Genomic DNA, 27188 nt, shown 5'->3' on the forward strand with positions numbered 1-27188 from the left:
CAGTTATAGATTTGCAGAGAAAAACAGAACGTGCAAGGTGAGTGTGTGCCTCGCTTCGCGTGTGTGTGTTGTAATAGTGTGTGTTCTTGTTTGGGATAAATGCCATTGCTCAATCAGAGAGCGTGTGTAGGAGGTTCTACTAGTGGATGTGAGCTATGTAAATATGCACGTTCTGAAATTGTGAATCTGGGTTTCCGCAAGGGAGATTTCTGTGTAGCTCCATCCTCTTCACATCAAACTTACTCAAATTCTGTAGGTGTGTAGTTGCAAAGTAGAAAGTAGTAAGTTTGTGTTTGTGTTTGTGCATTCATACCTGGTTTGGTGATCTGAATGTGTGTCTTTATGTGTGTAGGGGGAGGGGGCCGGAGTGCAAGGCATTGAAAGGCTGCAGAGAGGCGTCTTAAAGAACCTCTTCACCATTAAGGCTGGAGGATGCAGCCGCCCCCCCGAGACATGAGGAGTTGGTTATTGTACTGATCATAATACGCTCCACCACCTCCACCCACAGACCTCCAGCCCTCCTCCCATCCACCTCCGCAAACACACTTAACAGACTCACTACATTGTATAACCCACGCTGCTAAACATAGTACGACTGCTCTTATTTCCATATGATGTTCAGTGACCAATAGAATGACTATGAATGAATGGCCCATAGCCGATCTCCTTATGGCGATGATGGCAGTTGTGTAACGGCGAGTGGCATTTAAGGGCTCCATTGAATTGCAGAAAATCACTAGTCCCAATACGACAGCAGGTGGTATAACAAGACTGCTAAGCTAACGACTGTGATGCTAAAGTGTTGCTATGCAGTTGCAAAGGCTATTTGCTTCTTAAGATGATTTGGGTGGTTACTTACTGGGTTCAGCACAAGCTTAGAAACAAACATAATAGCAGTGTTTTAGCACATACAACTAATTGTCAAATTTGGTTGCAGGAGTGATATTGGCTAGTCAAACACACCACTCAGCTAAACTCATATGATAAATTTTTATTATTATAATTAAAGGGATACTCCACCCCAAAATGAAAATTTTGTCATTAATCACTTACCCCCATGTCGTTCCAAGCCTGTAAAAGCTCCGTTTGTCTTTGGAACACAATTTAAGATATTTTGGATAAAAATCGGGAGGCCTGTGACTGTCCCATAGACTGCCAAGTAAATAACAGCTTCAAGGTCCATAAGAGGTATGAAAGTGTTTGTCAGAATACTCCATCTGCCATCAGACGTGCAATCTGGGTTATATTTAAGCGAAGAAAACAAAAATAACGACTTTATTCAGTAATTCCTTTGTCAACAGTCTCCTCTGTGTCTCTTCGGTGATACAAAATTTTCACTTTGGGGTGGAGTATCCCTTTAAAAATACATTGGCAGTTAAAAGCTTGGGGTGAGTAAGATTTTTAATTAAGTAAATTTATACACTCTTAAAACTACAGGTTTCACAAAAGGTTCTTAAAACAACTGTCTCTTACTTACATTTTTGTTATCTGAAGAAGCTTCTTTTGCCACAAAGAACCTTTTGTGAAACAGAAAGGTTTTTTATGGAACCATTTAGACAAAAAAGGTTCTTCTGTGGCATTGTGAAGCACCTTTATTTTTTTTTTTCTTACTTTGTATTCTTCAAAGAATCCTGCAAAAGATATAATATTTTCCACAAAATACTGAGCTGCAGAAATGCTTTCAACATTCATGTTAAGAAATTCTTTTTGAGGACCATGTGACATAAAGACTGGAGTAATGGCTGCTGAAAATTCAGCTTTGCCATCTGATGAGTTAATTACATTGTACATATTACATTTTAAAATCTATTAAAATAGAAAATAGTAGTTTCTTTAGTTTAAAATAGTAGTTTAAAATTTAAACTGTAATAATATTTCACAGTATTACTTTTTTGACTGCTTAGTCACATAAATGCAGTCTCTTCACTTCTTTCAGAAAGCATTTAAAAAATCTTACCAACCTCAAACAACAGTAGTGTATATAATATATATGTGCTTTTTATAAGTGTTTACTTGAGTGAGCCACACTTCACTGTTGTAAGCATAAAGGTGAATATTTGCCCTAAGCATCTGACAGTGCACAGCTCGAGTGTGAAACAGTATTGTTGTTTGCTCATCCGTGTGATGTTTCCTTTGGATGGAACTTCTACCTTTCCAGCAAACAGAGCTACCCTGCGGTCCACAGCTGGTGCGAACGCAGATGGCCCTTAAAAGTTAGCTTTGGACACCTTTAAATGGATTTACTTGAATGCTGGGGACAGCTGTGAGCGCCTTCTTAGCAGGCGTAAGATTTGAGAGGTGGGGCATTATTCTTAACTGTTAATCACATCACAAGCAATTGTGGTTGGATGACAAACAGGATGTGCGTTACTAATTGGGAGAGCTACGTTGTTTCCATGTTTGTTTGTTAATTTATACATTTAAATAATATGCAGGGAATTAACTGGCTTTTTCACATAAGCCAACAGAGCTTTTAAGTGTAATTGTTAAAGAGTCACACTTTGTATTCTTTTAGTCAGTGGAGGGATTATTGTACAGCAGTGACATTACTGACTGTCATTGGTCACATGTCAGTGACAAGACTGATTAGAATAGGCTGGGTTCATTAAAAGTGGATTAATGTGATGTGAATCAATGTGACATAACCACTACATGACTCGTTAGTCACAATGACCTGTCGCAAGAAAAACACAGAGGTTTGATTTTTCACTTCTGTGGTCACAGTTCAGCTGTAATCTAGGGTGACCAGGCGTCATCATTTTTTTGCGGAAGACCCCGTTTTTGGTGTCCTGTCCAGGCTGTAGCTGTCCTCAGAAATATCCCTGTTTTTTAAAAACTGGATTCAAAAAAACCCACAAGATATTTCCATTACCATATATTAAGTTAAATATTTTTGCCTATATAAATACATTTCGGCTGTCTGTCAAACTGCTATGCAAACAGCTAGAGATCTTGTAAACAAGAGGGGCCAATAGATATGAATTAGCAGTTTGTGTTTGTAGCTTCAGATTGCATTATTATAGATTGTGTAGTTTAGCATTACATAGCAGTTTAGTATAATAACTCCCTGTAATGCATTGTTTTGGATGCAAAACATTCTTTAGATTTTATAAGCATGCACTGACGTCTAAATGTGTTTTAAATGTGGTTTAGTATTATTTATATAGTATTTTAGTGTTTATTCATATTTTTAATTGGCTTTTTCTTTTTAGATTTTCAGTTTTGTTTTTAATTGTAGTTTTAGTTTTTTTTTTTTATATCTGTTTAGCTTTTTATATTTGTTTCAGTTTTACTTTTAGTAATTTTAGTACTTCCAGTTAAGCTTATTTCAGTGAGTTGCCAAAACAACATTTCAAAATTTCATTTATAAAACAGATAGTTCCAGTCCTTGATTATGATTGGTCACATACCTGTGACCTCATTACATCAGTATTACTGGCCATTCTATTAAATATGGCTGAGAAACTACATTGCGTGGTGGAATGATTATTAATGGGTTATCAATAAATTGTTTAATTTTTGTTGCTGTGTGTCCATTTTATGAAAACTTGCCAGCTGTATTAACCATTTAGTATTATTTCATGAAACTATGACTTCTTGGGGACTATTGCTTTATTATGTTATTTAAGTTCACATTTTTATCTAATGTTTATATTTTGTCTTATTCACCTTTAATTACCAAAAATAATTCTTAATAGTGTTAACAATACCACTACTAAACTAGAAATGTCCCCAGTTTTCATTTGGGAAATCTGGTCACCTTACAGTACACCAACTGCAGACTTCAGACGTGACACACTCTGAGAGGGAGAGAAAGAGAGAGAGAGAGAGAGAGAGAAAGAGAGCTGTGAGGCGTTGCTGGTCAGAGGCAGTTCATTAGCTTTCTTTTCTGAATTGGAGATGAGGTTGGATTTCCAGTTCTTGTGCAAACTGAAGGCTTGGAGGGAGAAAATATGAAGTAGGAGCAGCACATTCACACATGCACATTCCTTATTGATCCAGCACAGATCATCAGCTTTTAAGTCCACCTCTCTCCAGCTAAATCCCTCTGCGGTGACCACTCCACCCATTCCATACCTCTCGGAGCAATTGAGGTTTTTGTGTCAGGTCTATTTTAAAGCACGGCCCCTGAGATCACTGCACTTTAACTAAAGGGGGAAGGGAAGAGGTGTGCTTGCAGTGGCTGCGGGTCGCCCCTCTCTTGTGCAGCCAACCGTTGCAGATTAGAAGTGTGAAGGTAACATCAGATTTCTATATATTTAACTTTAGGGCTGAAGAAGTTATATCTTTTGTTGTTTCTCTGAATTCAAAACTCTGAATTGAGTAGATCAAAAAAATATGTAAAAAGTAAAAACTAAATAAAAGTTAAAAGTAATCAAGTTTATTTCATGTTTTACACATTTCCACACACTATTTTTTTTATTGTATTTTATTGAAACTTAACTACCAAATAAAGGATATTGAAATGAAGAAATTACACTATTCACAGTTGTTGCATAATTTTATGTCGCCAGAAAAATCACTGATAATATATTATAAATATTCTATATATATCGTCCAGCCCTATTTCAACTTTGTTGCTGTTAAAACAGTATAACACTTTGGTGAGATGGATATACAGTGTACGTATGTGTGTATGTTGGAAAATCATGAGAAATTTGTCAGAGGTCAGACAGATTTGGCAGAGGAACCACAGCTCAGGAAACCAGACAGGTTTACAAGAAGCTGCAAAACCATGTGAATTAAAAAAAAAACCCACAATGCCTTTGCTTTAGCTGTAAAGACGCCCCTTTGCTGAGTTAAAAGCCTGTCACTCTACATCATGAAACTTCAAACAAAATAGCTTAATTCTTACTAAATGTGTTATGGATGTGTTTACTGATACTAAGCCCTTTAATTCTGTTTTCATAAACTTTGACACACATTTTTCAGCTGAAAAATGCTGATCAAGAACAGCTGATCAGGATAAAAATATTGTTCAGCTGTGTAGGTGATGTATGTTTTCTTAAAACATTAGTATTAGTGTTCTTCTTAGCATGGGTTCCACTGAACATTGTTTTATTTTTATTTTTTTTGGTCATTTTGAAAAAGCATGTGTCAAGAATGGACTCTGTCCCCTCTTTTCCTCGATTCCCTTTTTCACAACTCATGACCTCTCACCCCCATAGCACTGACCAATCAGTAAACAAACCTGACTGATATACTTTATCTCATAATATTATGTCAAATGGGAGAGGATTTGAGAATAATAGTTGTGTTTTATGCAAATATTTGAAATCCTACGGGGCATTTTAATATCAGACTTCTTTCCTTTTCTCAATACTAAACAAACCGACTGACAAAAATAATTTCTCTTGATCATAAATGTCCAGCCATTTATATGTGAATGGTGTGGAGTGTCTCATGGGCTGAGCTGTCTTATCCTCACTGGATCACTGACACAGGATCTCCCTCATGCAGAAATAGCCAGAGCCCAAGGGCAATATGCTGGACTACGGGTGCTTCCGTCAGCCTGTGTTTTGGAAAGTTGGCCTAGTGTTTACAAGAGCCTCAGTGTTCTATTAAAGGTCTCTCACTTCCTATCAGGTGTGTGAGGCCTAGTGATGGGGTAAAATTGATGTACTGTACAGAGTCTTTTGACAGCTGGCCCCAGCATTTGACTGTGCTGATGGGCTTTAGGGCTTCTTCTGGGTGTACTGGATTATGCTCTGTGGATCTCGATTGCATTGACATGGCTGTAAAGCAAGCATTTGAGAGTAGTACGTTCCCTTGTGACCTCATTTTTTTGCTCAGAAGAGTTTATCTGGTCATGTCTTTCAGCACTTCTTCTGTTCATCTCTGAGTCAGAGTACATTTGTCACACTCAGAAAAATAAAGAGAGCTACAAGACAGCAAATCTGCTTGGTTGGGGGCCCGAGTGAATGACAGGCATTGTTGTGTGGCTGTTTTTAGCCAGAGGAAAATGGCAAAGTGGGCTCCCTGAGGTGAAGCGCTACCGTCTGGATGCGCAGGGAGGAGAACACACACTCACATTACTTATCCACAAACTCAGCTGGTACTGAAGCAGCACATCTCTCTAGAGCTCGAATCAAATAATGTCCCAAAAGTGGCCAGAATCTTAGGGCAGACTTGCCTGACAAGGAAAATGCGCCTTATGAAATGGAAAGTCTGAAGTCATTCACAGTATGCCAGAATAGATTAACCAAGAAATACAGTCGCACCGAAGTATGGGAAGCATTGGGGTTAGAATCCATGCTATCCACCAGGAAGAGATGGGAATGTGGGCATAATCGTATATGTTATATTTTCTGAAAATCATTTGTTGTTCAGTTTTTGTATGGGTAAAAGTTAATGTGTCTTTTTTTTTCTTTGTTAGCCATCAAGAATTAAGTTCCTCTTTAAATGCAGTGCATACTCAGGCAGTACATGACCTTTGATTTGTGAGATAACTTGGTGATGCTGCACTTGTGAAAAAGTTTTAAGTGTGCAACAAAAAAGTAATAGAGTCTGAGGCAGTGCCATACTGTAGTAATTGTCATATAGTCATTCAATTTAAATTATTTTCAATTTATATTTATGCTTTTATATTACAAATTTGTTTTAAAACTTTTATTTTATCAGTTCATGCTGATTAATGGTTGAAGGTAGATCACAAAAATGGTCATATGACCATGTGCGAACAAAAAAAAAAAAAAAAAAACTTGATAATGAAACAAACTTATCTTATCATAAAATTCCTCCTCCCTCTTGATTGGTTAAGGAGTTCCTATGTCCGGCATGACAGTGAAAGGAAAGGTAGTACTTAGCCTGTATGTTCTCCGCTTGGGACAACAGAGTGCTGACTCGTCATATTGGCTGTTTATGGGGTCTCTAAATAGGCAAGTGAGCTTGAGCTGAGTTCTGGTTTGCAGAAATCGTCTGGCAGTGGCCACAGGAAACCTTATTTTCATTGCATCATGTGGACATTCTGTATGTAAATACAATTTTTGACTTAAGTGGTTACAGAATTTTTATTAGGAAGATCAGTAGGATGTAAAGGTAAAGAAGAGCAAAAAAGTTTGACTTTGGAATGGAGCAATCTGTTTGTCCGACCAATGGAAGACTGTTGTCTAACCAGTCTTCAGGAAGCGTCTTTGTTTTTACAAACTGTTGGTAACACTAGTAGTTCCGAAACTGCACATTTCATCTACAATATTTCCAAAGTGTTCGTTTTTTGTGACTCAAACGACCAGGTAATCTATTTACAAGAACTCAGTGGGGAGCAGCTCTCAATAGCTTTTCTCCTTAGTGTGAAGTCTGATGTTATGTAAAATGCTGTTCTTTTGCTTTGGTTGAGCCTGAGAGGCTCTCTTGGCATGTTTGAGTTCAGTGTTCTTGTCTGGCTCTTGGCTGGGCTCCAGTGCTTAAATCCCTACCTCCCTCCCCAACCACTTCCTCCTCGTCCTCTCATCCCCATCTGAATATCCCCCTTCGGCCCGTGGCAGCAGGGCCAGCCTCTGTGCCACAGATGCCCACAGTTGCTCAGGGCTCTCGACATGGGAACAAAGCATTGGCAGGACCAAGGGAACCCGTCTGTTAGTGTGCTACTCCTCCAGTGCAAAAAGCTAAAATTTCAGATATGAAGTGCCTCCAAGCAGTATGATGATCATCCTGCTCCTTTCTTTTCTGCTCATGTTCCAAATGAATTTTGTTATTCTGAAATTTCTTGAAGTTTTTATATATATATATATATATATATATATATAAATATAATTATATAGAGATTATGCTAGGGTACATGTATTGGTATGGTAACATATCGGTTATTGGCTGTCATTAGAGATTTTTTTAATGGATGTTGAATACATATTGGCCTACTGTACAGTATATTGAATATTCTATTGTGTATACAGTGTTGTTAATTAAAATGAAAGCTATTAAAATGTTTTTTTGCTTAGTTAAATAAATCAAAAATAAAATATAAATATTAGATGAAAAACTTTTTTCTAGTTGTCTAGGCAAAAGTTCAAATTTTAGTTTAATTTTTAGTTTTTTTAGTTTAAGTTGAAGTGCTGAAATTACTGAAAAAATACTAATACAAATGACAAAAGTAAATAAAAACTTAATTTAAAAATATAAAATGAAAATATAAAAATAAAAAAAAAAACACAAATTCAAAATAATAAAATAATGAATTCTTATGTATTTCATTTAGATTACCTAAATTAATAACGTTATTAAATGTAAACTTCAGCAAATCTTAAAATGAATTCACATTTCATCATGCTGCACATGTAATGCCGTGATGTGTAAATTCACTTGAAACAAATAAAGTTTTTGTATTTCCTTTTTACTTTATTTACTGTAGATACAATAATATAGAATTTTGATATTGGACATATCGGAGGAAATTTTATTATCCTAACACAAAACCAATGATTGACTTGTCGTATTGGCTAGAATTTTAAATGTCAGACAAGCTTTATACACGTTGAGCATCGACAGATTTATATTAACCTAGAAATACCTCCAAACAACTTAAATAGAGGTTCCTCCTGTGCACTGTAATGCCCCTCACATCAATGCCACACTAGGCTTAACAAGGCAGAAAGTTACACAATGAGGTATGCAACAGGCTCCAGGGGCAAGTTGAATGCTCTTTAAATCATTGTGTAGCAAGGTCAGCGTGGGGTCCAGGAAGGTCAGGCTTTTCCATCCAGGCCTGTCACCTCATATTGATCCGCTCGTCATTCGTCGGGGTCTGCTCAGTGATTCCGCCCCCTGCGCCGTGTCTCCATCGGCATCCAAGTCCATCGGGGAGTTCTGGAGCTATGGCTGGGCATGGGAGTGACAGCCAATCCCCTCTCCTGGCTCCCCCATCCCTAGCCAGAATCAAATCCCAGGCGAGCCCCCTCCCTGTTGCCTCGTTTCCAGTTGAATTGCCCTCATTCTTCTCAGGGAGCCTCTCGGGGGACAGCTCCAGCCTTGCATGGCAATGAGATGCCTGAGCACTCAGCTACTGCACCTCCCATGCTCATAACACTCACACCTGGGATCACCATTTCATTTCAGCGTCCCGGTGAAATGGAAAGGTGATCTTAATCTCTCTCTCGCTCGATTGCTCTCTTTCCATTTCTTCAGATCTTTAAAGGGATAGTGTGAATGAAACGAAAATGAAAATTCTGTCATCAATTACTCACCCTCATGTCATTTCAGTGCTGTTTGACTTTCTTTCTTCTGTGAAATAAAAAAGAAGATATTTTGAAAAATGTATCAATGGGATTTTTTGATGACACAATGAAAGTCAATGGGGTCCAACCCCATTTTTTTATTTGTTGAATGGATAGAAACAGATAAAACAATTTTTAATATAAGAATGTCTTTCCAAACCTGTATGACTTTCTTTCTTCTATGGAAGACAAAATAAGATACATACAGTGATAGTCAATGGGGTCCAAACTTTTTATTTACTGTATGGATAAAAACAGATGAAAGATTCTTTAAAATAAGAATATCTTCGCAAACATATTACTGACCGAAAAATATCTTAATGTTTTTTTTTTGAACATACAATAAAAACCAATGGGCTCCAAACTTGTCCAAACAATATCACAACATCTACGTCTTACTGTGAAAATTCCTTTGTTAGTGTCTTCAGGGTAATGCACCGACAGTATTCTTGATCACACCAATTTGACAGGGAACATTTGCGCTGTTTGGAGGAAAACAGATCTAGAATTAGTCATCGTTACTCTTGCCTCTCATATCACCTTGGCACTGTTAACTACAGTTGGCGATACAACATCCTCCATCACAACCCCTTGATTAAGTGTTAATCAATTGGAGCTAAGATAGACAAATTATGCCTAAATGTTAACCTCGTGGTGCTATACTCATTTATGCTAATAATCTGTTCATTTGACGGTTAATGAAACAACTGAGACCTTGCTCTTGGTATTGATTTCCCATTTGGAGCTCTCTTAAGGGACAAGGTTAGTTAGGCAAGAGGTTGGCTCATTTATCTGATCTAATGATCAATGTCTCTGAGTGATATGCTAACATAATACACACAAGCATGATGACAGCTCCTTGGACACACACAAAAAAAGGCCTGCTGTTGAACAGCGAGTGCCCTGGTCAACTGTGAAACCTCGCATGTCAATCCAGAAGGACAATAACCCTCTGAGCTCCAACTTGAGTTGCCATGGCAACATTATCTCAGCACACCACTACCTGCAGCCATTGGACATCCTGATCACAATATCAATCCAATGCACACAGATTAGCTTCGCTTCGTCAGTGACAAGAGCGTAGGGTTAACATTCACACAGAAATTGTTTTGCTTTAAACTCCACATAAATAAGAGCCTTTTCTTAGAAAAGCCAGAAAGCTTGGTAAATACAGTGCAACAGTTATTGGCTAACATGGATGCTATATATACAGTAGTGTTGATCTCTTCTATTAAATTACTGAAGGAAATTATATATACAATATATATATTTTTTTCAAGAATGGTGACAAGACTATTAATTGCAATCAATAAAGGATGTCTCTTATGCTCACCAAAACTGCATTTATTTGATGGAATTACGGTTAAAACAGCAATACTGTGAAATATTATTACAATTGAAAAGAACAGTTTTTTATTTCAATATATTTTCAAATGTAATGTGTGTCACATGATCCTTTTAGAAAACAATCTAATATGCTGAATTGGTAATAATAAGAAATGTTTCTTGAACATTAATGTTAAAAACAGTTGTGCAGTTTTTTTCAGGACTCTTAGATAAGTAGTTAAAAAGAACAGTGCTTATTTGAAATAGAAATATTTTGTACTGTTATACATGTATAACGTTACGAAATATTTCTATTTCTTTATTGTCACTGTTGATCAACTGAATGGTTCCTTGCTGAATAAAAGTATTAATTTCTTAAAAAAAAAAATAATAAGATCCAACATTAATAACAACTTGTTATATTAATGTTTTGATATGTTTCAGATGTTTAGTTTTTATAAATTTTTCAAAATATTGGAAAATTTGTTTATAGTTTGACTGTTTGACTTTTCTAATTTAAGACTAAAATTATTGAAGATGACAAAATGTTAGCTAGAGATTCAAGATTTTTATTCGTCACATACACGATTATATAGAGCATAAATAAACAGCAGTGAAATGTGAGTCAACATTTTTGTCAAAGCACAATAACTATAACCAAAACAATAACTGTAAAAGTGAACACTTCCTGTAAAAGCATAAAAATGTTGATTCATCCGGTGGACCATAGTGTTGTCTCATTTTCACCAGAAATGTTTCAGTCGAGATCTGGGCCTGATTTCCTGCCACCCATGCCAGGAGTGAAATGTAATAGAGATGTTTAAAGTGTATCTGCTTTGCTTGCATTCCATCACGTGCTGCTGCTAAAATAATAAGTGCATGGGTTACTTTGGGACACCTCCCTCTGAGCCACAGTTGCATTGTGGTTCCCTTTTCTAATGTTTGCAACACTTGTGTGCAGCTCGTAGGAGCATCTGTCATATCTAAGAAAGTCATTTCGACAGCAGAGATTTATGTTCACTCTTTTCTATCCTCAAGACAAGTCACCTATCTGTCTGTTTATGTGCAAACCCAAACAAACATAAGGAAACATGAATATTGCATTTCCCAAGATGCTCATGCGTCCATTACTGCACCTTTATGGTGTTAAGTTGACTAGACGGGGGAGAGAAACTGTCTCGGTGGGAGTGCTGGAGCGCCTCATCTCCCCGTCACGCAGTGCTCCAAGAGCCATATTAACTTGTAATCAGATTCCACCAGTTCATTAAAGCTGTCTCCTTGTGCATCCCTTGGATGATCTCTCATGTGTGAGAGAGTCTGGTAGAGCAATGCCCACTTTAAAGCACAGTGCCGTAACAACGGTGGAGTCTTTGTTCCGAGACTCAGGCGCCTGAGGGGAGTTTGCACAAAGATGTGGATTCTGTTAGAAATTCTTGTCATTTGTGTGAATATACAATATACAGACTCTGATAGCAGCGGCAGCCTTGATTGTGTGTGTGTATATGTAGATGCTATACGTGTGTGTGTTAAGAGTGAGCCCATGTGTTTGCTAGCACAGCTCTACCCTACAGACATGTAGCAGGTCACTTAGGTGATGCCGAATGTTCTTTCCTATCTACAGGCCCATTTTAAACCTAGCATTAATGGGTTTTCAGTGAACAGATCACTAAAACACTTTCAAAGGCGGTCTGGGATTGGTTTTGATGACATTTAGGACATGCACCTTATAAATCATTCAAGTATTTTAGGAATTGGCATCTTGATAACCAACAAAATTGTCACTGACGTTGTTTTCTGCAGCAAGACTGTATTTATACTATCATTTTTTATCATTTATTGTATTTTATGTGCTTTTAACTGAGCTGTTTATGCTTTATATTTCGCTCTCTTCGTTTTAATTCATTTTTTCCGCCTAACAACATCAGGCAAAGGGACTTCTGAAAATTAGTCATTTGCATTTGCTTGAATGTAGATTAAAGTCAAATGTAAATAAATAAATGACTGAATCAATCAATCATTCTTTTGTATCCATATTCACCTACTTAAACTCTATTGAAGTTGCTTTAAATATAATCCTGTATGTCATGTTGAATTGTTAAAGCAATGAATTCATCATGTTAAAAAAGCATTGCTGACCTCTGCTCTTGTGATTTTCTTATTTATTTACTCATTTGGCTGGATTAGACTTAGAGAGCTTTTTTTCACCTTTATTCCATTTGAATTGCTATTAAACAAAATTGACAATTAAACAATTGAAAGCATTTGATTTATTCAAAACATTTTTACAAAATGTGGTTGATGAACTTCTCATGTAACATGTAAATGCTGATTTGTTGCAAGGGCTAAGTGCAATCAATGCGTAATTGGGTAACACTTTATTTTAAGGTGTCCTTGTTACATGTTACATGTTATTACTATTATAATAACAATAAATTAGGCATAATTACATGCAAGTAACCTTAAACCAAACCCTAACCCTTTCCATATAATACATGCAGTTAATGAAAATTATTCAGTACCGAAATGAATAATTACACTGTAACAAGGACACCTTAAAATAAAGTGTAACTCGTAATTATGATATCTTGTACATATAACGTTCAAGCTATTCTATTAGAAGGCTAATAAAACCACAAAAGGTAAATGTTTAATTTGATTTTAGCTTCAAATATAAAATATGATCTGTGATATATAACTATAAATCATCAATAAACATTTCGATTGATTGTTTTTTGTTTATTTTTAACCAGGCACAGAATAGAGTAACCATAACATTTAGTCTCAGCTGATGAAGTAATTATATGGGGATAGAATTACTGGTTTTTATTCACATAAAATCATACTTGATACTGTATTTATTCTGTATTCTCTCAGCACTGACATGATGCATTAAGGCTTTCTTACTATGCTACATTCTATGTCACTCACTCTTCACAGACATTTAGGTGTAAAATACCAGCCAAAATACTGCCCCGATGCCTTTGTTTACCCTCAGCCATAAACCTGACCTGTTTACTCACTGCATACCATGATGACATCATTGCCTGTTGTTGCATTGTAGCCTGCGCTATTGTTCAGGGCTGGCTAGGTTTGACTCAATCACGGAAAAGGTGAGAGGAGTCACACTCAGCAGCTTTCTCATGCCTTTCTCTTTTTCTCTCTCTCTCTTGGCTTGCAGACGCCATCAATAACAGGATGTTAATGCTAGACGGAATGCCTGCAGTCCGAGTCAAAGCAGAACCTCTGGAATCTGAGAGAGGGGTAAGAGAACAGTTGTTTTTAATACAATTTTTGTCCTAACCTCCCATCTATACTCCTGTACCACCCTCTACTTCTTTCACCCCTCACACACCCACCCCCTCGCTGTGATACCCCTAATTACTCCCAGGCGCTTGTGTGTGTGTGTGTGTGGAAAGCAGCCCTAATGTGGAGAGCCACAGCTGGAGCAGGAATGCTCTCAAGGCTTACAGTCAGGGCCACTGCAGCCAGGGCAGCCATTTTGGCAGGGCTCAAGCACAGATGCAGAGACACTGCTGTAGGGAGTCGTTCTCTCTTTTTTGTCATTATTTCCTCATATGCTGCTTACTTATGTGCACATGTACTGTACATGATCATCTAGGCTCACCTCCAGGCACTATTAGAGTATCTATCAGGGGTTTTTAAACTGGGGTTCAGGGACACCCAGGGGCCCGCAAGAGAGTGCTACACTTTCAGAAACACCCCTAAAATATACACTACATAAAATACCATAATCTTAAATATCTTTTAAAAAAATCTTTCTGAAACGGAAAAAAGGTACAAAAATTGTCAGGAAAAATAGGTACAAAAAGTACAAAAACTGTCTGGGGTGGTTTCAAAGGAATACTTTTAAAAAATACTAATATGCACACTTTAGGGACTGATGCACCTTTAAATTAAAATGGACTAAAATGCACCTTTAAGGGATAAATATGGTACAAAGGTGTGCCTCTTTGTACCATATTTGTCTCAAAGGTGTGAATGTAGGATGTCTGTGAAGCACTTCAGAAAGAATGCTTTTAAAGATATTCTATGTAATGTACTGTATATTTTAGGACTGTTAATTTCTTACTTTTTTAATCAAAGAATCCTAAAAAGTCATATGTTTCCAGCAAAGTGTTAAGCAGCACTTTGCATATTTCACACAACAAGAATAAAATAATCATGATTAATCTTTCAGTCAAAATATTTAGCTGCATTCTTATTTTGGAAAAAGGGCCCCTCACAAATATTCCTTGGTCTTTGGCATCAAAAAGTTTGAAAACCCCTGAAAGGGGTTGAAAACCCCTACAGCTAATATAAAGTTAATTCTGTGCCATGTAAGTTCATTAACATATTGATTAAATCCATTACAGTAAAACTAATAGAGTAATTCAATCATTCATTGTGATGCACTGTTTAGTGAACTGCTCCACATTATTTGCTCAATTAATGAAAAGCAGAAAAGCAGATATGGATAGATGCACTATTTTCTTGGAGAAAGAACTTGTGAATACATTTGTCTGAGAGCCAACGACATACCCTTGTTGTGTTCTACTTCACAAGCCGGCATAGCAACACCTTGCTTCCTTCCTGCGAAAGGCTGGTAGACATATTTATCCATATGCGTTGAAATCCTGCTAAGCGCCAGGAAGTGTGCAACCTACACAATGACTCTTTGAAGTGCATTTCATCGCTCAAACATGGTCGTCGTTCTGGTGGCCACTTGCCAAGACCTTGCTGAGAATGTTTTGCCCCAGTTAACGCAGGATCCCCGAATAAAGTGAAAGGCATCAGCAAAGAGCCAAGGTGGAAAGTACGGAGGAGAGAGCGGTTGAGGTTTTAAAACATTTCTACAGAAACTGACGTTGAAACAAGAACAGGAATCTGTATGCAAAACAGCTTTTTATCACCTCAATGCCTTTGATTTACTTTTTTTTCCATATGAAAGGAGGTCATGTGTGCTACGGTTCTCCATAGTTCACAGTTTCAGTTTGCTGTTGTTTACAGTTTCATCTGGTTTTCTTTTTACATTTCATCTCGAAACGGCACACAGCCTAATGGATCAGCCAGTGATACCATCTGAATAATCATGAGTGCAGTTCTTGATTATTTGCCGTTTTTATCTTCAAGTGCTTCAAACCTGCCTTTGAGCAAAATAAAAACACAGTGAAACTTAATTCAGAGCTCTACAAGGCCAAAGTGACTAGAGTGTAACGAGAGGAGATGAGATCTATTTGAGAAAGCGGTTTGTCTCAGAGGGCTGCAAAGACCTGAGGCTACAGCGGCCACAGGCACAGATCCGCACAATGTCCAATATTCACACACAAAGAAAAGACGCATGCAGTATAAAGCCTCTTAAGCATACCCTAAAGGCTACATCACAAAATTCAATAGAACTAGAGAGAGAGTTCGCTACAGACAAACATGCTACTGAGTAATCTGTTTCAGCAGGAAATATGGAGGTTGCATTACTGCTCCAAGAATCTGACCAGAAACGTTTTGTCCCTTTTGCTGGGAACAACAAAGGATCTCTTAGGTATTACAGAGGCAGGTTTTTTAATTAGATAGCAATGCTGATTGGTCATTAGCGGCACCTCCCTTCTCTTTCATACAACCCTCATTAGTAGGTTGCTGATTGCATGCTATGCTAATAGAAATTCACTTACTGGGTTTGATTACCACCCTGTCTGTGCAGCTGTGCAGTATTTTCCAAGACTAAAATACTAAAATTCACTAAAAATCAGACCATGTTCTGCATTTATTACAGAAAAAAATTGTGATGTACAAATTACATGCATTTCCTATAAAATACAGAGTATTTTAAGAGTTAGCATTTGATTTGCAATCAGGTTAGTGGATCTTAGATGACATGATGTGTATCGTCTGAATTAGCAGATATATAACATTTACTCAAAACTTTTATTTAAATGTTTAAAAAAAATCTAGAAATATGGCTGAAGGTCGTAACACTACTTTCCCCTTTTTTCTTCTATTGGACCCTTAAAGATTGAACAAAAGGGATATATCTGTCATGTTTTTTTTTTAAATTGCTTCCTCATGTTTTGTATTTATTTAATAATGCCCTGTTTCAATTTATTTTTCCAAATCTTAAAACATAGTAGTTTTCAAATGCAAAGTGTAAATCTTTCAGCTGACCCACAAGAGAAAACTGAATCGTAGATCTGTTATCCTATGATAGCCCCACTAGTCAGTTGAGTAGAGCTGTGAATAATTTTCATTGTGCTTTTCTTTTAGCCCAAAAACTCCTGAAAACTGCTGAAACTCCTGATTAAATCACCATTGAGCTATTGTTGTCAGCACGGTCACACTCTGCTCTTTGTTCTAAAAGTACTGCTCTTTTCCCTGCCCAATCAAATTAGTATTGTAACCCTGACCTTGAGGTCATGTGTCTTGACCTCTGAGCCCTGAATGACCCAACCTGGGTTTTTACGGGTCACGTCAGCATATTTATTTGCCTGACATTTGTTTGTTTTTGGATTCAAATGCAGTTTTATTGTACCGCATACTGCTGATTCATGGTCAGCATGCTCAGAGTGACTCCACGTGTCCAGAGTAAAAATAGTATGAGCTCAGGGGGGTAATTTGTTACAGGCCCACTCAGTCTGCATAAAGAAAAGTTAGTCTATAAACAAAGACGAGCCGTGATTCTGCAGCAGACCGTTTATCACATCTGCCGTCGCAATTCGAGAACTTTTCCCCTTCGTTTAATGAGCTGCTCTGTCATGGTTAGCAGCCTGCTTAGGAGCGATCATTTCACTGCATGCGCTTGCTGCAGAGAGGAATGCTCTGTCTGCTAGCACTTTATTTAGGCTGTGAGCAAGCAACATTTAATACGTGATCCAGACTACAAGTGTGACACGTCATGTTAGATTTTTTTGATTCACAAACAAATAACTTGTTTGAATAATTTTTTTTTTCATTGCCAAGATTCACAAAACAGTCTATAAACCCAGTTTGAGTCTGACTCTTTCAGTCAGTGAATCATTTACACACACACGCAAAGGGATAGAAGGGATAAATTTGGCGCTACTGGGCATGCACACATAAATACAGCGTAATTTTTGTCACACTGTACAACATTATTAGTATTTCATTATTGTAAGGGGTAAGTTTAAGGCTGGGGTAGGTGTAGACATTAATTAAACACAATCTAACAGGTAGAAAATTAAATCAGAAACATCTAAACTTTTCTGAACGCAGGAAGTGCAGCGGTGGTCATGTGACAAGAATCAACGAATCAGCTTCATCCTTTCCTGTAAGAAAAAAGAAAGCTAAGCCAAGATGGAGAAACAGCTGATCATAGCTGTAGAAGGATAGCCATTTTTTTAAAAATTAATTTAGTAGCAGAGCTACTGCAAGGGTTTTTTAGTGCTGGAAATCCATTTATCCTTTGCTGAAACTTCTACGTCCTCATGGAGAGCAGGTCATGGTTGCTTAGCAACAGCAGACGCCACTGGAGCGCAAACATAGAGCGCAGGCTACAGAGTGCTTTGGAAAAAAGGAGAAAGCGGCGCACCTAGCGTGACATGCAAATGTGGTTTTGTTTTGAAGGGGAAAAAAGCATATTGCTGGACTCGGTCAAGACCGATCAGAACATTTGGCGAGTCCAATGACCAAGTCCGAGTGCAAACACCAACGAGTCTGATTTATACAGCCCTAGTGTGTGTATATATACAGTATATATATATATATATATATATATATATATATATATATATATATATATATATATATATATATATATATATATATATATATATATATATATATATATATATGTAATATTAATTACACTTTCATTCTTAATTACACTTAGTACTTTTTAAGAAATTTTAATAAAACATTCTTATATATATATAAAAAAGTCTTCATTAATTTATTTTCATAAATTGAACTAACAAAAAACAAAAATAACACCACATTCACTTATTTCTTTGTTCTTTACAGTCACCCAAAGTGCACGGCTATCCTGATATGGAGACTGTGCCGCTCCTGCTCAGCAAAGTGAAGGCGGAACCTCCAGAAGACCTGCTCTCATCCGAGCAGTTCCAAACCCAGACAGAGCCTGTAGACCTGTCCATCAACAAGACAAGGACATCATCTCCTTCCTCCAACACCTCAGCCTTCTCTCCATCTTCATCATCATCATCCTCACCTTCTGTCATCACCTCAGTCTCCTCGGGAATGCCCTCTGTTTTGACACCCGGGCCCTTGGTGGGCTCTCCTCATGGAGTTAGAGGCCAGCAATTTCTGCACATCATCCACCCCGTCCCCACTTCCAGCCCCAGTAAACTTCCCAGCCAGGTGCATCGTATCCCTGTGGTGGTGCAGTCGCTGCCCCTCATGTACACCACAGCTGTTCACTCCCCGTCAACCCTCAACTCCACCATCATGTTACCTCTCCTGGACGAGGCCAAGTGCCAGGGCAAAGGTGAGGACCTCTTTCTGGATTGTTTAATAATTGTCACTGATTCATTTGAAATTTTACTGTAGTTATAATGGGTCGATTTATACACAGCATTTTTTTCTTACTTAGTATTTTTGTCTTGTTTTTCAGTGCAAATGTCTAAAAATTTGTAACACAAGACACATTAACTTGAGAAGCAAAATGCATTTCTTTAACATTGTCAAAGAAAAAAAAATGCTTTAAATTAGAAGTGAGAGAAATAAACTTAATTCAAAGGAAAAACAAGATTCTTTTTCTTACCCCATTGGCAGATATGTTTTACTTGTTTTATGCAAAAACTCATTAATTAATACATTTTCAGAAAATAAGACATAATTACCTGAAGTAATTTTGCTTTTAAAGTAAATGCATCTTTATTTAAGAATGTTTAGATATTTGTACTGAAAAACAAGACAAAAAGTACTCAGCAAGAAAATTATATTTCTGCAGAATAAAAAAGGTTGGAGGTTTGCAAGTGGGAATAACTTAATACTTTGAGAATTACTTACTTGATCACCAGGGTGCCCCTGGGTGAAGCACTTAACATCAGCCTGGCCCAAGGGGAATGTTGAAATCTTATGAAATTGTGATCACAGGGGAAAATAAATCAACTGGAAGGGAAAAATGAAAGCTGATTAAAAGCATCTGTTTCCTTCACATTTGTTTTAGGAAAAGACTAGCTTCAGACAGTCCATACTCAGCACCATACTCATAATGATATGCAGATATGGGGTTGATTGTCCTCAGCTGCCTGTGTACTTCCTGCTGTTAGGGAGTATGGTCTGTGCAACAGGCATACTGTCTGGTTTGAAGTGGTGGAAATATAAAGTAAAAGCTTAATTTCAAGTCAAATAAGCAAGGTGGCAAATTAACTCCTGTCACCAGCATTTGTGCAGTGCTGGGTAATTTTGATTTATGTACCAGCCAATGTGGCAGTCAACCTGTAAGATATTTAATTTAGATTTTGAAGTCATTTGAAAATTTGGTAAGGTGTATGTCATTGCTATATTTATATATTCAGATATTTGTAGCACTTCACTGCTCTTTTCAAACACACCCAAGCATGTGAGGTATTGTCACACTTGTTTTGTTTCATCTCACATTGCAGTGTATAGCATAAATGGATACTAATAGTATTACACAAGTGGACCAAAATGAGATGAAAGGAACAATAAAAAAGAGGGAAAGTTATATTTCACTTTGTTCTTTGTTCATTTGTTGGACATGAAAGGTCTAACTAAATTCCTTTCAAGAGTACTTAGATGTGCAAACATATTCTATAATGTTAGTACATAAGAATACAAAAGTTTCCTTGAACAGCTTAAGATGAAATAAAAAGCATGTGATTTGTGAAGAAAACAAAGGGGGAAAAAAGTTAAATACCATCATTTCGTACTGTAATTTCAATTCACTTGTGTGCATTAAGATACATAATGTGTTAGCTCTGAAAATAAAAAGATTAAATGTCTTTTTATTCCAAAAATGTTATAAAATGTAATTTTCACCACATAACTCTATTAATCACAATACATCATTGGTGATGTGGTGGAAATATTCATTGACCTCCAGAAAAAAAATATGACAAAAATGACAGAATTATTCTGGAATGCGTGTATGTCTACTGTTGGACATTGTTAGTAGACAAATTAAATTAACTAGTGAGAGTGTGAAAAGTGATGTGACATACAGCCAAGTATGGTGACCCATACTCAGAATCCGTGCTCTGCATTTATCCCATCCAAAGTGCAAACACACAGCAGCGAACACACATACACCGTGAACACACACCCGGAGCAGTGGGCAGCCATTTATTCTGTGGCGCCCGGGGAGCAGTTGGGGGTTCGGTGCCTTGCTCAAGGACACCTCAGTCGTGGTATTGCCAGCCCGAGACTCGAACCCACAACCTTAGGGTTGAGTTAAACTCTCTAATCCTTAGGCCATGACTTCCCCTAAAAGTGCCCATAGTTAAAGAGACACTTGAGTTATATATGTTTATTCTGAGAAAAAAAAAAATTTAATTGCTTGTGGTTGATAAAAGAGCCTGGTGGGCAAGAAATTAAACTTCCCACCCTAAAGACCACAACTGTGGGTTATCTTAAGACACTGTTGCTTTTCTAACAAACAGAATAGTGTTTACTGAGATGAAAGTGCTTTCTGCAAACATAGAATCTGCGTAGTTGTCTTGAGTCCAAGGTCATGCAGACAGGTTTCGGCCCCTCACCACATGCCCTAATCAGAAGCACACATCTTGCACGGTGCCTTCCCAAACTCTCGAGACCTCACCGACTGCACCCTGGGACTGCTGTTTGGGGTTGGTTTCCTGTAGGGCGAGTTTTAATACTCTGGCACTAAGCCACGATGCTCTGGGTGTTGCTGTCAAATAGTGTTCGGCCTGAGTGGAGGGCACAAGGGAGCTGTTTGTTGCTCAACCTCTTGTTTATCTGGGAAGGGTGTCTGTCCCAAATGGTTGGGCAGGGCTGGGCATCCTGCTAGAAGAAAGATTAAAATACTGGGTGTCTCACTCAGCTTCAGGGGAGGAAAGAGAGGAAAAACAAGCTTTGCATAATGGGGTGGGGCGGATATTGAAGATGGGTGGCACCGCGCGGAGTCAGGCACATAGCAACATGGACTCCACCCAGAGTTCTCTGGAGCAGCACAGAGGAAATGGGGTCAGACCTGGGCGGGGTCAGTGATGATATGCTTACATGATAGTGACTGACGCTAACATTACCGCTATTTTGAGACACAAGTATGAACCTTATGTTCTGAAGTGCACCGGTCGCCAATATTTATACTAAAATGTTCACGAATAAATGTTTTCGTCACGGCTGGAAACACAATGGACGGCACACACTTACGCTTGCATGCGCATACTCGTGTACAGGTTGCCAGGGGGAGGTGGGGAGGGGGTGTGTCCTTCTCCACAGCTCTGTCTCCGGCTGAGTTACCATGGAAACAGGCTATGGCTGGAAACAACAGGAGAAAGAAATCATGGGGTTTGCTTCACCACCTCTTATGAACTCCGCTTTTGTCATTGTCTTTATATGGACATTTTTAAGGAATATCCAGGCGAGCTATGTACTGTAGGTAGAGTGAATGGATTATGGTAGACAGAATCTACAGAGGCAGAGACAGACTGTATTATTTGCCGTTGCTGTGTACAGTGTTCATATTATAGAGTATATTCAAAATTATTAGTTAAAAATATAGTCAAACATAATTTATTTAAAGTATATAGCACATTAAAAAGTATATATATAAATATAAAATATAAATATATAAAAGAAGTAAATTAAATAAAAAATCAAAATTATACAATTTTAATAATAATATGCAAATTAAAAGTTCTAAAAAGCATTTATTGCACTAAAATAATCAGGGGAATCAACAATATACAAGTATTATTTGAAATCTGTTTTAACATTGATCTAGTACCACACTGACGCAGGGAATGTAGAATATAGTGATGTGAATGGTTTTGCATTACTTCATATACAGAGGTTACAAAGCATATGCTATAACTGATTCGTCTCTAGCCTGAGTAGACAGAATGGAGGAGGAGAGAGAAGAGCTCCAGGCTCTTGTAATATGTCCAGTTAATCTTTCATTGAAATCTTCCATCAGTTTTGCTGAGCATTTGTGGCTCTTTAAAGTGGATGTTTAAACTACCCTTTGAAAGGGATAGAATCAGTTTTGTGCTGAATTTGGTAAAGAATAACAGTAAAAAGCAGTAGGTATAAAGTTAGGAGAGTGCATGTGACATTTAAGGTAATGTATTGTTCTTGATTGATGGGTTGCACATCAAAAATGGAATGCTGGATTGCTGGATCTATTTATGTATGTATGTACACTACCATTCAAAAGTTTGGCGTTGGTAAAATTTTGAAAAAGATTTTCATTAAGTTTTACTCCAGTTTTCAATATCATATGATTCTTCAGCGATCATTGTGTATTTATGTATTTGTATTTTTTTTAAAACTAATTGCAACAGTGTGTGGTCTGGTTTGCTGATGTCCATTGTGTGTAGTAGCAGTTCACAAAAACTTGCCCTGATGGTAGAAAATTGTGGAAACATGATTAATTGTTTTAATTGTGTAATTTCTTTCAATAATCAGTCACATTTAAAAAAAACCCCTGACAATCGACAGCCCTAATTGTACGTTTTATTCAAAATGTTTTACTTATGAGACCATATATTTGACATCTTAGGTGTTCCCATCATTCATACAGAAGTTCATAAATTGGCAGCATAACTATGTCAAACATCCTGGAAACAAAGGGTGAGCAGCAGCATAGCTCTGTTGTCTTTAGACGCTCTCTGGGCATCTGATCGCCTGTGCTGGTGACATGCCCGCAGGACACACTGCCCAGGGCCGAATGGGAGACAGGACGGACACCTCTGATCCAGGATCAGGTCTGACAGACTGCTGAGAGAGCAGTGAATTAGAGGCGTAGCCCTGCAGGCTGGCCAAAACCCACATAATATTAACAAAGCTTGCAGTCAGGGAGAATGCTGCTCTCGTTCTGGGTGTTCTGGGACTGCCAGTCTAAAACACTGACATGCTGTATACAGGTGTGTCTGAATAAAAAAACCTGTATTTGATGACAAACTCACAAACAAGAACACACCTCATATGTATCATATGATATTAACTGTTGTCTTAGTATTACATTGTAACCAGGTGCAATATAATAAAGCAAAAAACATTTTTACATTTACATTTATGCATTTGACAAATGCTTCTATTTTACTTTTTTTTATCAGGTCATAGTTTGTTTTTTAATATATATATATATATATATATATATATATATATATATATATATATATAAAGAGTTTATTTGCAAAAGCAGATAATTTTCTGAAATCATGTTTTTATTGTTATCATATTTTTATTGTGTTTTCTTGTATTGGTTAGCTTTATTTCTTTAGTTATTATTATAAATAAATTTAAAATTATAAATACACACACACACATACAGAATATATTTTGAAAATATGTACATGTATTTATATTTGTATTATTTATATTATATAGAAATATATTTAATATAGAAATACATTTTTTTGCATAATGGGGTGGGGCGGATATTGAAGATGGGTGGCACCGCGAGGAGTCAGGCAAATTTTTTTTTTTATTATATTTATGAATGTATGTGTATTTATATATGCATAATAAATATACACAGTACACACATATATATTATGTAAACAATTTTTTTTTATTTTGGATGTGATTAATCGTTTGACAACACTAATATATCTATATCTATCTATCTATCTATCTATCTATCTATCTATCTATCTATCTATCTATCTATATATATATATATATATATATATATATATATATATATATATATATATATATATATATTTACACTCACACACGCCAATTAGGTTTTTAGGGTGAAATATATTTGGTCCAAAATGCCCCTCCACAACACTGTAAATTAAACATCAAATGGCGGAAATTCTGTCACTTCACACCAGTGTTGTTACCATTGTGTTAACTAAAAATATCAAAAATAATTTACAATAATTGAAAAAAAGCTGAAATATGCTAATATGTATTAGTTGAAAACTTAAACTTAAATGTAGCTGATAAGATTTTCTCATTTTCATTTAATTTGACGTACTAAAATTAAATAAAACAACTAACAAAAGCTAATAAAAATGACAAAACAAACAAAAAATTAGTAAAACTTCAAAATAAAAAAAAGGTGTAAGCTGTCTTAATAGTATTTGCTAAATTACTGTAGCTGGAAAACCTGATGTATTATGCCTGGTTAATACCAATATGTTTTAATATTATAATATTAATAATGTATTTGTTCCCTTTTGGCCCTGTGGACATTTATTAAATAAACTGCAATTTCATTTCCACCAACTTAAAATGATGTACTGTGTTTAACAGCATTCTGTGGTGGAAATTACATGTTTTATTGAACATTTATTATTTCATTGGGCATAATTAATTTTTGGCCATTTAAAAAGTAGCAGATATAAATAATGAAGGTATGATAATGGTGACCAAAAGTTAATGTGACTTTAATATAATAAACAGAAAAAAAGAGAAAAAAATAGAAATCTGTTCATTTTAATAAAAATCAACCCTTGGGACATTAAAGTGCCAAAAGTTGAAGAAACACAGTGAAATGCTGTGCTAATTTCTGCTCAGTGTCATGTGGCATATTGTGAGCTGCTGAATGGGCCTGAGAATAGCCTCGGGCGGTACGCATATTACAGTCTTGTAACTAACCTCTTCCTCTGTTGTCCTCCCCCTGCGGCAGCACAAACAGACCCCAATGGCCTGTCGCCAAGACAAATCAAAAGTGACAGTGATGATGACGACCTGCCAAACGTGACCTTGGACAGTGTTAATGAAACTGGATCCGCGGCGCTGTCTATAGCACGAGCAGTCCAGGAGTGAGTATTCTCTAAAGACACACTATCACAAACACACCAGCATGCACTGGAAATCAAACTTCAACATATGCACACTGACTGTCTTCAGCTAAAAAAAACTGTGCGTTGATGCAGTGCTAATAATGTAGATTCATATTGTGTGTTTGAAGATTCTGCTTTTTAGTTTGACTTTAAAGCACTAGATCTGAACCTTTTTGAGTCCAAACCTCCCTTTGTCCAAGACAGTATTTGAAGGCTATCCTATTTATACTGATACGTTTCTTGTTGTATAAAAAAACGCTCAAAAATATGATGCCAGTTTAATGTTGTATATTTATATTTTTAGTGTTTTTAGCATTTTAATTAAGATTATGTAAATATGACTTAATATAAATAATGTTAAGATGTCTTGGGGCCCTAGTGGGGCTGGCCCTCTGGTTAAGAAATGATAATTATGTTAATAATGATGTCATCATTTACTCAGCTTCATGTTGTTCCCAACCTGGGGTGCATTTCCCAAAAGCAAAGTTAGGCAATTATGGTTGCAAGTTCTGTCATTACCAGCATAGATTTAATCTTTCATGAATCCATAGTTCCAATAAACATCTGCAATAAACATCTGACCTGTGCTTAGAAATCATAGTTTCTTGCTAGCAAGACATATGGACATAAATAGATCATGCACTTAAGCAAAATAAGCAAACTGACAATTAGTGCCATCTATATCTTTCATTCCATATTTTAACTTTCTAATTGTAATTTCATTTTAATTTTATTTTAAGACTTGTAGTTTAAGTGAATTAAAGAGGAACCTAAAAGGAACTTCAAAGTGATGTAAAGCCGATTTTTAATAGTCTTTATGATTATTGCTTGACAGACTATACGAACATGATGATCATGTCACACTTTGGGATCTCAGTTGTCATTGATGTCAAACTGTATGTCAGTTCAGACGAGCTAAAAACGGATGCGTGCAAGAAAACTTGTCCGGAGTTTTATATTATCAACCTATATGCATTTCAGTGAATGTGAGTTGCATTACATGTGGGGCTGAAATGTTGGCTATCATGAAAAGTATATGAATGACGGCAATACCGGCATATTTAAGAAGAATAGTGTAATCAGCACTACACACCCACATGATAACAGCGACGCAACCTGTGTTTATCACAACAAAGGCAACATGTAGGAATTTCATAAGTGCTGGATTTTATGGTGGTTAGAAGAAATCTCTAGCATTAATTCTGACCATGGCTTGTCCTGAAAAACAAAGACAGTTTGATGTTTGTTGTAGGGACTGTGCAGAAAATGTTCTGACACTGTCAGAATTTCATCTGTGGTAAAAATTTTGATCGCAACAGCCATTAATCAGCTGTCAGTGAACATCAAACCAGCAATCAAAAACTACGGATTTTAGCCTAGGATTATAGGAATCTTTAAGGATTTTCAACATTTGTCTCAGACAACCAAATCGTGGCCAAAATTTCACAGTGTTTGCTGAGCTTAAGGAAACCTGCAAAATAAAGCAAATTAGAAGAGAACAAAAATAGCAAAGCACTCCTCAAATGTTATCGTTGTCATTTATATCAGTAATTTGACATTAATTTGATCTTGAAATGATTATTTAACAGAAGTTACAACTCCACCGCCTGTTCGACGTCATTAACAACACTTCTAACTAGGGGTGTGCCCGAAGCTGAATACCGTATTCGGAAAGGCATGGATAATGGCTTCAAAAACAGATATTATATAACAGATAATGAATAAATCTGCCCGG

General features: G+C 36.8%; 1 protein-coding gene across 3 annotated transcripts in view; it reads left to right on the forward strand.

Annotated features, from left to right (window-relative positions):
• The window catches only part of LOC109084201 (Krueppel-like factor 12), a 42004-nt gene that overhangs the window by 5719 nt on the left and 9097 nt on the right, over nucleotides 1-27188 (forward strand). For 2 of the 3 annotated variants that reach the window (XM_042731390.1, XM_042731389.1), the window contains exons 2-4: nucleotides 13714-13796; nucleotides 18504-18987; nucleotides 25297-25432. In XM_042731390.1, coding sequence (XP_042587324.1) covers nucleotides 13731-13796; nucleotides 18504-18987; nucleotides 25297-25432 — 686 coding nt within the window. In that variant the 5' untranslated portion in view covers nucleotides 13714-13730. Of the gene's footprint in view, nucleotides 1-3512; nucleotides 4238-13713; nucleotides 13797-18503; nucleotides 18988-25296; nucleotides 25433-27188 lie in introns of those variants that run through there. The other variant, XM_042731391.1, reaches the window with a different exon arrangement.

Source organism: Cyprinus carpio, chromosome B9, assembly GCF_018340385.1.
Source record: "Cyprinus carpio isolate SPL01 chromosome B9, ASM1834038v1, whole genome shotgun sequence".
NCBI classification, from domain to species: Eukaryota; Metazoa; Chordata; class Actinopteri; order Cypriniformes; family Cyprinidae; genus Cyprinus; species Cyprinus carpio.